Below are 14,768 nucleotides of genomic sequence, written 5' to 3' on the forward strand. Positions count from 1 at the left end.
CTCTTACGACTTCCCTGAAATGGATAATTGAAACAGAAACACTTGCCAAATATGGAATGTAAACGATGGCTTCGTACATTAAAAACTGTTGCACGCGGTATTGTAGGTGTTTGTCAAACTGGTCTCAATCACTAGTAGCGCCTAGGATAGTTTGAAATAACGTTTGGCCGATGTGATGAGAGTCCAGTTTAATTCAACGTTGCATTCATTTCTTCGAGATTTGATACTTTTTTGTAATCTGAATAAGTATGATTTGGGTGCAGTGAATTGTTTGCTAGCATCCCCGAGGGCTGTTAGATAGTATTGGTATATGTTGGATATATATATATATATATATATATATATATATATATATATATACACAAATATAAATATATATACTGCAAGTAGCAATTTTGCAATTTTCAGAATGAAATTATCCTCACTATTTGTCCCTTGATCTAGAACACCAAAGACAAGGTCTGTTCATAGTCATTACCTCCAAGCATAGTTCAAACCTACCATTGTACATAAAATTGTTACTTGTATCTACATTTCAATGTCAATTTCAAATGTCAAATTTACACTGTTATAACGAGCAAATACCTTTTATATTGATTTTTTTCTGTGTTCCTCTTTTTCATGAATAAACACTGATATATTTGCTATTGGCTGATTAACATTTTCCTTAATCACGTAATGATTTTACATATCTCTATTCTATCGTTGGGAATTTAAATATAAGCAATTGTGTTATATGTTCACACAGTTTCTAAATTCCAAAACGACTTAGGAGATTAGTGGGGTGGTTAAACACCCCTTTGAACATGAGCTGAATGTTATCCCGGGTGACGAGCGAACTCTTTAACCCTACCCCACCGCCCCTTCAGCCTTCAGCTATCGTCGTACTCAAGTGTTGCGTAGACAATTTGAACTGGGGTTATTATGATACGAAGCACGACCATTTTGGCGTTGGTTCAAACGCATTTAAAGGGCGGTCAGGAGTGCTGGAGGTACAGGTCTCGTTGTCATGCACTGACATGCTGAAAGGCACGATGAAAGGTGAACACTGCGTGGATGATATTCTGATCATCTACGTAAGATGGTATGGTGGTGTAGTCGTACTTTACTTTATTCTCCCTGACGATGGCACATCACCTCATCAAGGCTGACAATCCTGTTTAGATCAGATGACCATAGTCTGTATTGAGTAGCGTGGCATTTTACCAGACCTCAGGCACATTGAATGAATGTAGAACGAGCTGTCGATCTAACAACACTGTCCCTCTGGTAGCTCTAGCGGAACATGCCACTGGTCTTACTGGAGAGGGGAACAATATTCCACTGAAAATCGTACGGTCAAATATTGAAAAAAGAGACGTTGATGCCAGTGGTGTTATCGCCTCTCATGTATGCTCTAACTTTGACTTGTTATTTATCACTTGGTGTTTATTGTCGTGGCTCAAGCCAACGTTCTTTTGTTTATTAGGTATAAACACACATTGTCCACGCTATTTCCAGATACAAACAGTTTGATGTATTATCCTAGTGAAGTATTGATCTAAAGCAACTTCACCTTTCTTCTAATGAAGCCAGAAATTATATAAGGAATCGAAAATGATTGTAACCTCTCTTCATCATGTCTTCTGGTGAATAATGAACCCACCCAGCAAAAATCCACTGTCATCCCATAAAACCAGTGAGGCATGAGGTATCATTATAGCCTAGTGAACTCTACCTATCTAATTGAATAATTTTAGGCCTCATAGGACGACAGCCTTTATCCTCTTGAACTAAGTGATCTAAACTATAATGATCAAATGCATATGTCTGAACTATAAAGTGACCATATGGATCTAACGGAATCACCACTAAGATCGTATTGTGCAAACGGGCCTTGGTGCAACTGCAGGAGTCGTCTCACGTCAAGTAAGTTCAATGCATGTGTCGTATATGGACAGTGTCCCACTGACACATTAATTTGTCAACTTCTGCGAAACATGCAAGAGCTGTAGTTGGATGAACAGTGAACAGTGAAGTTTATAATCCGCAGGTCATACAATACATGACACAATGTGCTGTTGCTCCGCGATTCGTTCTAAAACAACCAACGCTTTGCTTTCTGCGTAAAGATTAATGGTTTAAAGGAACTCCTTTGGAGCCCTACACCACAACTTGCAAGTATCCTTATTATTGGTTGTTTTCTTGTTATGCTTGTTATAAACTGTTCTTCACTAAATAGACACACTAATACTACTTGCAGTTTAATGGGCATCTGGACCGTGCAATCACTAAGCGATCAAAGTGAAGCTTTGTATATATTTACAAGGGAGATACTAATATTTACAGATATCAAGTAAGACAATTACTAGCATTAAACCCAATTCAAATTCTTCCAAACAAACATCGGATTAGTGTCCCTGAAAAGTATTATAAATCCACTTGTGTGTCAGTTAATCTAAAAAAGACCAAGATTCTTGTTTCAAGCAATGGTGGGTTGCTAAGAGATTATGAAATATGGTATTATGCTACAGAAATTGAATCTGTATCTTTTTATAGATATTTAGGACTCGTGTTTACACCAAAATTTCTATGCAGTAAATCCCAGACATGTCTTGTTTCTCACTCATGCTAATAAGGCATTATTTCTGCAAATAACTTTTCGACAAAGGTAGGTAGTGTCGATTATAAAGATTTATTTAGAATATTTGATTGTGTCATCTCGCCTCTATTATGTCATGGAGCTGAGTTATTGTAAATTTGTAACAGTCTGTAGAAATATATTTTGTAAGTGTTTTTTTTTTTAAATTTAACTTAGCATTATTGACTGGGAGATTAGAAAATATTGCCTCTAATATAACAGTTTGTTTATTTACTAAATGATAATAAATTGGTTTAGTTGAAGAGGAGTGGCGCATTTTATGTATCTGTTAATGATATTTCTGATGTTAGAGATAAATATGTTGTGAAATATTTTAGTTATTCCCCTACAATAAACAAGGTTTTTAATATAATGCAGTCTTTTTATCATAATGCAGAAATTTCCGTTATGTGTATAGCTTATTTATAACTCGATGTGTACCATTCATGTGATGTGTGACCATGCATCTCTCTGTATCATAGGTCAGTGGCCTTTTACTGAATAAAACCGTGTGTCTGTTCTGCGACCCGCTCTAAATTCACCAAGGCTGTTTTTTTTACGTAAACCTTTAGAAAAGAGCTGAACGCCATAGGAGTCCTAAACCACTACTTTTTTCATATTCATTACTGGTAGTATTCGTATTTTGTTTGTTTTAATTGATTGTCACTCTACAGACATAGTGCTGTTTGCAGTCTAATGAGCATCTCGACCATGCAATCACTAAGTAGTTAAAGTGCAGGTTTGTATTCACAAGGGAGATTCTGATGTTCATATACACCAATCAATACATAACTGCCTTGAAACCCAATTAAAAAAAACCCATGTTGGCTGAAATGGGAGAGAGAGTGAATGAAATATTCAGTGTAGATGGGTTTGTAGATGGTCAAAGGGATGGGATAAGGCCTCTGCATCAGCCAGAAACAACCAAGAGGGTGGAGGGAGGGGCCAAGACATCATTGTGCATTTAAGGCTTTTCTGTGCACTTAACAACTCCTATACAAGACCTTAAGTGCACAGGAAGGTCTTAAGTGCACAATGGATATTTTGAGAAAAGACGGAGGAAATACAAGATGCATTTCATTTCCTACCAGTCCTCTGGGGTGCTTGGGGCTGGATGAAGCTCTCCTAGACAGCTGGCAGCACCTCCATGGTACACACTGACTCTTCGCCTGAAGAGCTCAGACAGTGACCCATGTTGGCTGAAATGGGAGAGAGAGTGAATGAAATATTCAGTGTAGATGGGTTTGTAGATGGTCAAAGGGATGGGGTAAGGCCTCTGCACCAGCCAGAAACAACCAAGAGGGTGGAGGGAGGGGCCAAGACATCATTGTGCATTTAAGGCTTTTCTGTGCACTTAAGGTTTCCTATACAAGACCTTAAGTGCACAGGAAGGTCTTAAGTGCACAATGGATATTTTGAGAAAAGACGGAGGAAATACAAGATGCATTTCATTTCCTACCAGTCCTCTGGGGTGCTTGGGGCTGGATGAAGCTCTCCTAGACAGCTGGCAGCACCTCCATGGTACACACTGACTCTTCGTCTGACGAGCAGCTCAGACAGTGACCCATGTTGGCTGAAATGGGAGAGAGAGTGAATGAAATATTCAGTGTAGATGGGTTTGTAGATGGTCAAAGGGATGGGGTAAGGCCTCTGCATCAGCCAGAAACAACCAAGAGGGTGGAGGGAGGGGCCAAGACATCATTGTGCATTTAGGCTTTTCTGTGCACTTAACAACTCCTATACAAGACCTTAAGTGCACAGAAAGGTCTTAAGTGCACAATGGATATTTTGAGAAAAGACGGAGGAAATACAAGATGCATTTCATTTCCTACCAGTCCTCTGGGATGCTTGGGGCTGGATGAAGCTCTCCTAGACAGCTGGCAGCACCTCCATGGTACACACTGACTCTTCGCCTTGGGTGTCGAGACAGTGTTCCATGATGGCTGAAATGGGAGAGAGAGTGAATGAAATATTCAGTGTAGATGGGTTTGTAGATGGTCAAAGGGATGGGGTAAGGCCTCTGCATCAGTCAGAAACAGCCAAGAGGGTGGAGGGAGGGGCCAAGACATCATTGTGCATTTAAGGCTTTTCTGAGCACTTTTAAGACAGCTACAGTGACCTTAATAAATGCTTGTTCACAATGTAGTCTACCCTGGTGATAGAAATATCAAACTGTAAGACTTCTGGCCTTATCGCCCCATAAATTTCATTCCAGTAAAACGATATCACTTGAATATATATATTTCTTAACTGAGTATGCAGTTTTAACATGTTTCTTTAATCGTATCATAACATACTGAAACATGTGCTCATATTCAGCTTATAACAATGACACTCTCAGAACGTTTTCCTCAAAGTTCAAATTTAGTGGGGATAAGGGCGGAAATCTTTCGTGTCAAATATTCTCGTCAAAGTTTGCAGTACTCTGACAGCCTTACTTGCATTAAGAGTTGATGCTTTTCAGCATTTTGATTACGTGGAGATCTGGCAATATCTATCTATCTACCTGTCTATCTATCTATATATATACATTGTATAATTATTTAGTTGGTTGTTTGTCAAGAGTTGTAACTGTGTTTAGTCAGACTGTTAAGTCAGAATTGAGCAAATACATGTCAATGTACTGACAGCAATGCTACTGCAGTACGCGGTGGCTGGAGGTGACTTGAAAAAAATCTCGCTTGAACTGCGTCACCCCCGGAAGGTTGAATAAAGCACATTATCCTGAATACACGGTACACATACGTTCTGTTTATATATACCTCACGTGGATATTGTAGCTGTCGCACTGTATAAGGCGATGACAGACGTTGAAGCGTGTTCGTTCACTCCCTCCATTAGTTCACCGGAAGATACTGTGCTGTGAATGTGACGCAGTCACATAAGCTCCACCCACTGATGAATATTAATGCTTTCTGTGCACTTAAGACCATTGTGCACTTAAGGGCACAACATGCGTGTTCAGTAATCAAGTATTTCACAGACGTAAGGTAATTCCAGATTACGATCTGTTTACGTTTCAGTCCTTTGTGTTTGCTGTCCCACTCGATTGACTAGGATATCAGTTTTAAACAGGATATCTCTCATAGCGACTGTAGTGTGTAGACATGCATTCCTCTTAGCGTCCTTAGTTACCGTCAGTTACGCTATATCATTTTGTGTTTCAACGACTTCGGTTAAGAACAGTTCAGGATGAACGGTCTCCCCTACGTTAATGGATTGCTTCTGATTTTCCTCACAGGCAAGTCTTTGTCTTTGTGCGAATGTGACGAGAAAACACATTTAATTCTCGAAAATATATGTTTGCCAGTATTCAATCAGAGAACAAGTAACATATGTATTTTTATGTTATTTATGTACTCATGATAAGTATTCTGAACACACAGTTTGAGACATGAGACATGTCTTTATTAACTTAAACACGTATGACTAGACCGACAACAATTACATGCAGGAAAATATCGTTAGAAATCACGTCATCTAATATGTGCAACATATTATTTAAACACTTTTTGTGTCGGTTTGGTTGATACAGGTAATGTAAATTTATTATGCTTACTTTCAAAACAAGTTTATATGAAACGTTATGACAAGACTGACATTCCTTAGTATCAAATCAATCAAAATGTATTACATATGGTAAATTTAAGCCATTGCTAATGTTAGATAGATACTTAAGTGTAGATATCCCATATTATGTTTCCCAACTTAGGTGTAATAATTTCCTTTTAGCGGTAGGCACAAAAAACGTTAGTTAGGCTGATAGGATTTGTTCTTATTGTCATAGTAATGGTTTACATTTGGTGGAGGAAGATGTGACATTAACATGTGAGATATGTGAAGAAGACAAGAATGCCTTCTTCATGTGCACTTGTTAACCTCAGTTTTGGTAATTTTGTTGGGTGAATCTCTTGCAACAACACACACACGTTTTTGTGTCGGACGTTTCCTCTGTCGTATAAAGAAAGTAAGAAGCAAATCTGGTATTGCAATCTATAACTTCTTTTGTTCACTGTGCTAATACTAATACCACTGTGTCTGTAGGTTTTTATCGATATCTCAGTATGTTAGAGATATGAAGGTAGTAGACATGTGCAATTGTTAACCATAGTTTGATAACCTTATTTGGCTAATTTCTTGCGAGAAGACACCCACACATACACACATGTGTAATTCATTTTATTCATAGTACTAATACTAAAACATGTACAACATGATGTTACCACTGTGTCAACATTTTTCGCATCAATATGTCAGTATGCGAGAGGTATGTAGATATTACACAAAAATGCCTTCCTTCATGTACACTTGTTACCTGCAGTGTCTTTCAACAACATAAACACGTTAACTTGTCTTGAACAGAGAAAGTAGGAAGCAAGTCTGCATGCCTTTGGTCTTTGGTCTGTCTGCATTATCTGTGACTTTCAAAACATTACAATTACCTTCTTCCCAGTCAAATAGGAGGTTGTTACATAATTTTAGTCTACTACCTTGCCATGGAACCAAGCCATACAGCCTTTTTATTATTCATTCTTAGTCACCACATTAGTCAACAGTGTTCATTGATGCCTCATCAGTGGACCGATCAAGAAACAATTCTGTACCTTATGTTCATTATCATACAAAACAATACTTTTGATTCTTTATTATGTCTGACCATTATGCCCAATATTTTTCGGCGACTAATAAAAAAACGTATGGGGACGTAGGTTTACCTTCTCTACAACCCCTTTCGTTATTGAAAAATGGGGGAGAATTGATTGATTGACATGCAGAATTGATTAATACTGTTAATCAATATTTGAATTCATTTTATCATATTTGATCCAAATTGAAACTCTCTAAACACGTTTACTATAACGGTTTTCAAAACAGTATCAAATGGCTTTTCAAAGTAGAGATACCAGAAGTCCAGCTTGTTGTTCTAATTTAGTTTCAAAGATAATATCATGCAGCAGACGAATATTGTCGCTCATACGTCTAGCAGACAGAAATCCTGTTCGGCTACTATGTATTAAAGCAAGTAAAGCTAATTTGAATCTGTTTGCATTACACGGTTTTAATATCTTCATATATTTAAGCGTGTAATCGGTCTCCATTTTTCAACAATGTCCTCTCTTTACCCGACTTACGAATGCAAATCGATGAAAGGGAGATAAATCTTTTATCTCAAGCTGATGGCCACGAAATGATTTCCCTCGCATTCCAATAAATAAATTTTGACAAAACGTTCAAGTAAAGCCCTGTGAATATTAAGAAGAGGAATTACACCACAACTTTATTACGACAATACCTGCAAGAAGAAAAAAAACCCCAGCAAGATGCAAGATTCGAATCATTTGATTCTCACAGGCTGGCTGAAGTGTACGATCCGATACCCATGCTTCAAACAGTTCCAAATTAACATTGAGGTGTTCGGTAAGATAAATACGTTGTTCCCTGGTGCCATGGGGCCCATGGGTTGATGTACCCTTCAGACTCAGGGAACATTGACAAACAAAGAGGGTACATCAATCCATGACCCCTCGTGACCAGAGAACAACTTGCATAACAGTAAAACATAATTTATTATTGGTAAGCACTTTTCAGATAAAAAAAACAACTTGACACATTTTACACGTAGACCACCACCGCTACTACTACTACTACTACTACTACTATTGACATTCCTCTAGTGCGACCTCTACTACTACTACCACTACCACCTAAACCACCACCATTACTACTACTATTACTACTGCTACTACTACCTCTGTGACGACCCAAGTGAGAAATGCTCGGCAAACTTTCACACGGAACTTACATTCCGACCTGTTATTCTGCTAACTCTGGGTCTTTGAGTACTCTGTGGCCGCTTGTCTTTCAGGTGCAGCTGGAGAGACCTGTTACTCAGCGTACTACTCTTCCATAACATGCTACTCGAGTTGCTGTGGTTCTTACTACGGCTATTCAGGTAGATACTGCTGTGACTACTCCAGTGGTTCCTCAAGTGGCTCCTCAAGTTCAACCTTTTATTCTAGTTACACCTACCTGTAAGTACCAATACGAACGTTCATTTGAACTGATGATATCTTTGGTCGTTTTAATGCTATCTGGAATAGTGTCTCCACAAAATAAGCGAGCCTGGATCAGAATCTAGTGACCGATATTGCGCACACTCAACTAAGCCACCTAGCCGCACATGCCCCACACTGGGACGCAATTCTTCAAGGCAATGCATATAATTTAGATGGTACATATGAAACCGTCACGACGAATTTGCACACTGTTCGCCTCCTGTTTTGCTGAAGTTATATCTTTAGCACACAATTCGTGTCCAAAAATGCGCATTGTCTCGCACTGAAACACTATTGCACGACCTATTTATAACTAGGTCAAGTAACTTTGGCGCATTGTTTACATCTAGTTCCATAATGGGGATGCATGGCTACAGCCACTTCGTAATATTTTGTCCCTCTCGTTGGCACGCTATATGAATAGCAGACATCACCCACAGGTTCAAGCATTGCTGTGGACCAACAAGATGTTGAACACAAGAGAACAAGATTTTATTGCAGAAAAGAAAAAGTGTCTGGTAGGTGCTGCACTATTACTTCTTGCAGATCAGAAAATGCAGCAAGAGCAGCCCAAAGAAGAAGAAGATGTAAAACCAGTAAAACCAACCAGTAAAAGGGAAGCAAGGACAATGAGGGTGAGGGAATGGTTGACAAGACAGAATCAGATCGGACATTATGATCAGTTATTGACAGACCTCCATAAGGAAGATCCAAGAGGCTACAGAAATTACCTGAGAATTTCCCCCGATTTGTTACAAGACATCATGGAGAAGTTAACCCGTCACCTTGAGAAAACGATGGTATTCATTGGAGAACCTGTGGAGGTTCAAGCTGGCTGACCCTTCGCTTTCTTGTCACAATTCATAAGCATATTTACAGTACAGCCTCATAGTTGAAACTCGGCACGTCATTATCAGAGGTTTGCAAATCAGTCATTGACGATGTATTCGGGTGCCCCAAAGAGCGGAAGGAGGTTAATCAACTATCACAATTGTCTTGGGACTGTGGACGGAAAGCACATTGCTATGAAGAAGCCCCCCCCCCCCCCCCCAAAAAAAAAAAAAAAAAAAGCTGGATCATTCTATTACAATTATAAGGGCTTCAACAGCATTGTGCTCATGGTCCATGTGGATGCTGAATACAAGTTCTTGTATGTTGAGGTTGCAGCAGAGGATGGTGTTTCAGATGGAGGTACCTGGAAGAATTGTACTTTGCACAGCGTTGTCGAGGACTAACTAGACCAGCTGCACTCCTTTCACTCATCGCTAGAAGTTTCACCAAGAGATTATCTACTGCTACAGTTTGTGCTGTGGTCGTGGTGTGGTGGAAATCTTCTGTCAAAGGTCTGTCTCTGTCGACTGTTGACTGTTCGCTGTCGAGTTGAGGAATGTGGGGACTGGCGATAATCACGCTTTTATGTATGCACTGCCATGTGCGTACTCGTCGTTGATTCGTGCGCCAACAATGCGTGAGGTAGACATGCCCAATGTGTATCTGTTTCGCGCCATGTGCAAACTATTTGTGTCGTGCGCAAACAATGAAAGAGCTCGTTTTGCCATGATGACGAGAATGAGTCATGACAATACACAATTCCCGCCCCCAACACTCCTTGACAAGTTAGAAGGCGTGAACTTTGCGCAGTCTGTTGCGGTCATGTTGGACAGCTCATGATCAAAGCGGGCCAATGCATGACTCTGCGTGTCAAAGGTACGCAAGCCGGAAATTGACACGCTTTGATACGCACCCCCTGCAGTGGTTGGCAGTAGGTTGCGCAATGCTCACGACTAATTCACGCAAGTGGCACGATTTCGTGTGCGAGATTGTTTAAACATTTCAATACTGTCTTTTCGCAGTCGTACTCAGCAGCCGCAGCGGTCATTTCATGCACACTTCACATCAGTTTACGCAATAAATGCGTACTTGTGGGGGGCAAAATTCGTGTAAGTGTCAGGGACTATCCATCACTACTACAACTATCCATCCATTTGGTTAGTTTTGGACCAAGTCTTACCCATATTACCAACATAGCTGCTTTATCACCTATTCTGTGATATATATGCGTTCAGTTACCAATATATGTAGATGTAATTTCTATTTGTATGTGCAGGAACATTCCACTCATCGTCGGATTGTCCGTGGGTGGCTTTTTCTTCATTATCATCGTCATCGCTGTCATTTGTGCCTGTGTGAAGTCAGGAAATAAGTCAGGCCGAGTCATTGGCGTCCAGCCGGTCGGAACTGCGATGGTGTCGACAACAGGTTTGAAAGCAACCGTTGTATATATAACTGTTTCATTAAATCTTTAAAAAAACCCAACAAAACATTCTTCCAACTCTATACCACTATGGTAGGAACAACATTTAAAAACAATCCTTGGATTAATTTATTTTAGATAAGCAACAAAACTTTTTCCCACCCAGTACTTCGATAGTGTCTACAATAGGTTTGAAAACAATCCTTGTACTAATTATTTTTTAAAAAGCGTCAGCAACCCGTTTGAAATCATTTTCTGTGTTACTTCTTTAAATAAAACCGACGAAAGAGTGAGTGAGTTTGGTTTTATTAGATATAATCCAGCAATATCGCAGTGGGGGAAACCAGAAGCGGGCTTCACACATTCTACCCATCTGGGAAAACGAACACAGGTCTTCGGCGTGACAAGCGAACGCTTTAACCACTACGCTACCCAAATGTTCCGAACAGACGAAACCTTTTCCCAGCTAATAAGGAATTTCTGACAAAAGAGTGTCTACAGGAATCATTTTCAATTGGTATATAGTCCGTCAACCTAAACTTTTGAACATGCTCTATTTTTGCAAAGTACTGGCAAATATTGGAACAGCTATAAACAATATTGTAATGTGTGTCAACATGTTATGTTATGCCCGAGCATTTCATGGGAACTGTTTCTCACGTGGTTTTGGTGTAGCAAGATGCTCTCTAAAGATGCACGGGATATAGTCAAAAGAGTACATGCGTTTTTCAAGAAAGAGGTTAAAAGACAAACACCCTATATTTCTCTGAATTGATTCAAGAAACGTACACTTCATGCTACCAATTTTTCAAGAACAATGCTTCAACGCATTGTGTGTCTTGACAATGATACCGAGACTGACACTGAAAGGGACAGGTAGCGTCTGCAAACATCCCAAGAAAGGGAAATTCGAATATTTTGACAGACAAGTAGTGCGGGATGTCATTCGGCGTTTACACAAGTCGAATGGGACTATATCGTCCAGGAAGTGTAACAAGATATTTCAAGATAACCATGATATTCATGTTTCCAAATACACTACTAGTATATGCAGAACTTGTGTAAATAAGGATACTGCTTCAAGTGAGTGAATAAGTTTATTTTTACGCCGCTGTGTTACGTTTTTCATTTGTCTTTTTAAGTTGCGTCTTCCCAGCAAGGTGGATATCCAGGCCAGGTACCACAACCCCCAGCATACAACGCTTATCCTCCTCCTGCTGCTGTTGTGTACCCTCCTCCTCAACACAACAATGCACCACCGTCTGTCACACAACCCTGAACTCTTTCAAGAACTGTTTGCCGTGCCTACAAGTACAGCCTCGAACATTTTTATCCAATCGTGCTTTTTACAAGTGAATACTTTTATGTCTATGAATGTTGTGTGGGACTTGATCCGCCTCTGCCTACTTCTCCGATGCCTGACCGTGTTTTTTTCAGTTTGCAGTCTCGTCATGGAGCTCTATGCAATGTGAACTAACAAACACAATATCCACCACAGAGCTATTCTTGTAACCTTCTTGACCTTCAGTATACAGTTTTTCCAGAAATTACTGAGACAATCTTTGTTTGCCAGTACTGATAGTTGAAGTCTAAAATAGGTGTTATATTATGTATTAAGGTACTCAATATCAACTCTTGTGGGGTTAGCAAGGAACCATAATAAATCAATAGTTATCTCCCCTGATGCAACAGACGTCTTCAGACAGCAGAAGACAAATTAAAGCTGGTTTAGGTGGTGTTGTAAGGTTGAGGTCAAGGTCAAGGAAGTTCAGAAGATACGGATCGCTTGCGACATGTCGAGATTGTGAATAGAGGTATGGCGTTGCGAATGTCAGAAATGAAATGATTAATAGAGGAAGTCCTCAGGCATGTAATGAAACCCTTAGACAGGAAGTACGCAGATTTAAATGTGTGAAAAAAGAAAGTTAGACATTCCCTAGCCACGTGCACAGATGCACAAAAAGAAAGACGTTAAAAACTGCTGTGAGGTTCACGAAAATCAACTGGGATAGGATAAAAAAACGTGGTGTGACGCCGTTGAGCAATTTCACTTGAAATGTGACGGGGGAACGTTATGTTGACATTTTAAATAGTCACTTCCTTCGCCCGAACACTGTGTGAATTTATCTCGATTTTCCAGCCTGATAACGAACCAAAACACACTGAGGGCTACACAAGCTAATAAGTCTTGGCCCAGCTATGTCCCAGACCTAACCCCTATATAGAATGTGTGGTTCTAATGAAGGGCAGAATACATGTAAACCGAAAATGACTTTAAATATGAGGATATGAAGAAAGAAATGGTCGAATATACAATTTCCCACTAACTTTGATCGATAGTGTGTACCGTCTCCTCGATATCTTTGTTAACGGCTATCTTTGTTGACACTGGCAAGCTCAGTTGTAACGGCGGCTTAGCTGATTGGCAACTGTGAAAAGGCGGAACCTGCCAAGGGAGGTAATAAATTCATCGCGCTGAGCCGTAGATGCACGTAGGATATGGCGGAGAATTATCGGAACGCATACCCTGGAGATATCGAGGATGTGTGTGAAGAGGTGCATTCAATCATGTATTGCAGGGCAAGGAAGTCTCACAAAGCACTGAAAAGACACTTAGACTGAGAGAATCATATTTCAACATGTTCATTTAACTTCTATAGTTTATATACAGATATTCGATATTTGCCGAAACAACTTTCTCAATAATTTCTTTGAATACTATATCTGTGCATGGACTTGTAACTTTATATAGCCTCAATGAACACCTGTCGATGGATACTAGGCTCTTAAAGACACAATGCCATGTCTTTTCACAATTGTTTGGCCTATGTTTTATATATTAAGGGCATATGCCCCTAATTAGCTTCCTATTTATGCAATAAAAGAATTAATTTGTAACTCTTACGACTTCCCTGAAATGGATAATTGAAACAGAAACACTTGCCAAATATGGAATGTAAACGATGGCTTCGTACATTAAAAACTGTTGCACGCGGTATTGTAGGTGTCAAACTGGTCTCAATCACTAGTAGCGCCTAGGATAGTTTGAAATAACGTTTGGCCGATGTGATGAGAGTCCAGTTTAATTCAACGTTGCATTAATATCTTCGGGATTTGATACTTTTTTGTAATCTGAATAAGTATGTTTTGGGTGCAGTGAATTGTTTGGTAGCATCCCCGAGGGCAGTTAGATAGTATTGGTATATATTGGATATATATGTTGGGTATATATATATATATATATATATGTCAAAGTTAGAGCATACATGAGAGGCGATAACAGCACTGGCATCAACGTCTCTTTTTTCAATATTTGACCGTACGTTTTTCTTTGAATAAAACTGTGTGTCTGTTCTGCGACCCGCCCTAAATTCACCAAGGCTGTTTTTGTTTTTACGTAAACCTTTAGAAAAGAGCTGAACGCCCCAGGAGTCCTAAACCACTACTTTTTTCATATTCATTACTGGTAGTATTCGTATTTTGTATGTATTAATTGATTGTCACTCTACAGACATAGTGCTGTTTGCAGTCTAATGAGCATCTCGACCATGCAATCACTAAGTAGTTAAAGTGCAGGTTTGTATTCACAAGGGAGATTCTTATGTTCATATACACCAATCAATACATAACTGCCTTGAAACCCAATTAAAATTCTTCCAAACAAAACATCAGATAACAAAGACCTGAAGGTCATATCAATTAGTATCCTTATTTTTATGCCTTCAATAAACAGTAATATGACAAGAAGCTTTTATCGTTCACAAACGTAATCAAGGAACGCATACTAGCATACAGGTTCGATGACTGATCGTTAAGATATCTATATAAGGGCTAGAGA

General features: G+C 39.4%; 1 protein-coding gene across 1 annotated transcript; it reads left to right on the forward strand.

Annotated features, from left to right (window-relative positions):
- Positions 1–5,698: 5,698 nt before the first annotated feature.
- On the forward strand, positions 5,699–14,305 carry LOC137296742 (uncharacterized). Its single transcript, XM_067828579.1, has 4 exons — positions 5,699–5,861; positions 8,487–8,652; positions 10,784–10,935; positions 12,073–14,305. Exons 1-4 carry the CDS (start codon positions 5,813–5,815, stop codon positions 12,207–12,209), a joined length of 504 nt encoding a protein of 167 aa, XP_067684680.1. The 5' UTR covers positions 5,699–5,812; the 3' UTR covers positions 12,210–14,305.
- The last annotated feature ends 463 nt before the right edge of the window (positions 14,306–14,768 follow it).

Source organism: Haliotis asinina, chromosome 9 (genome assembly GCF_037392515.1).
Source record: "Haliotis asinina isolate JCU_RB_2024 chromosome 9, JCU_Hal_asi_v2, whole genome shotgun sequence".
NCBI lineage: Eukaryota > Metazoa > Mollusca > Gastropoda > Lepetellida > Haliotidae > Haliotis > Haliotis asinina.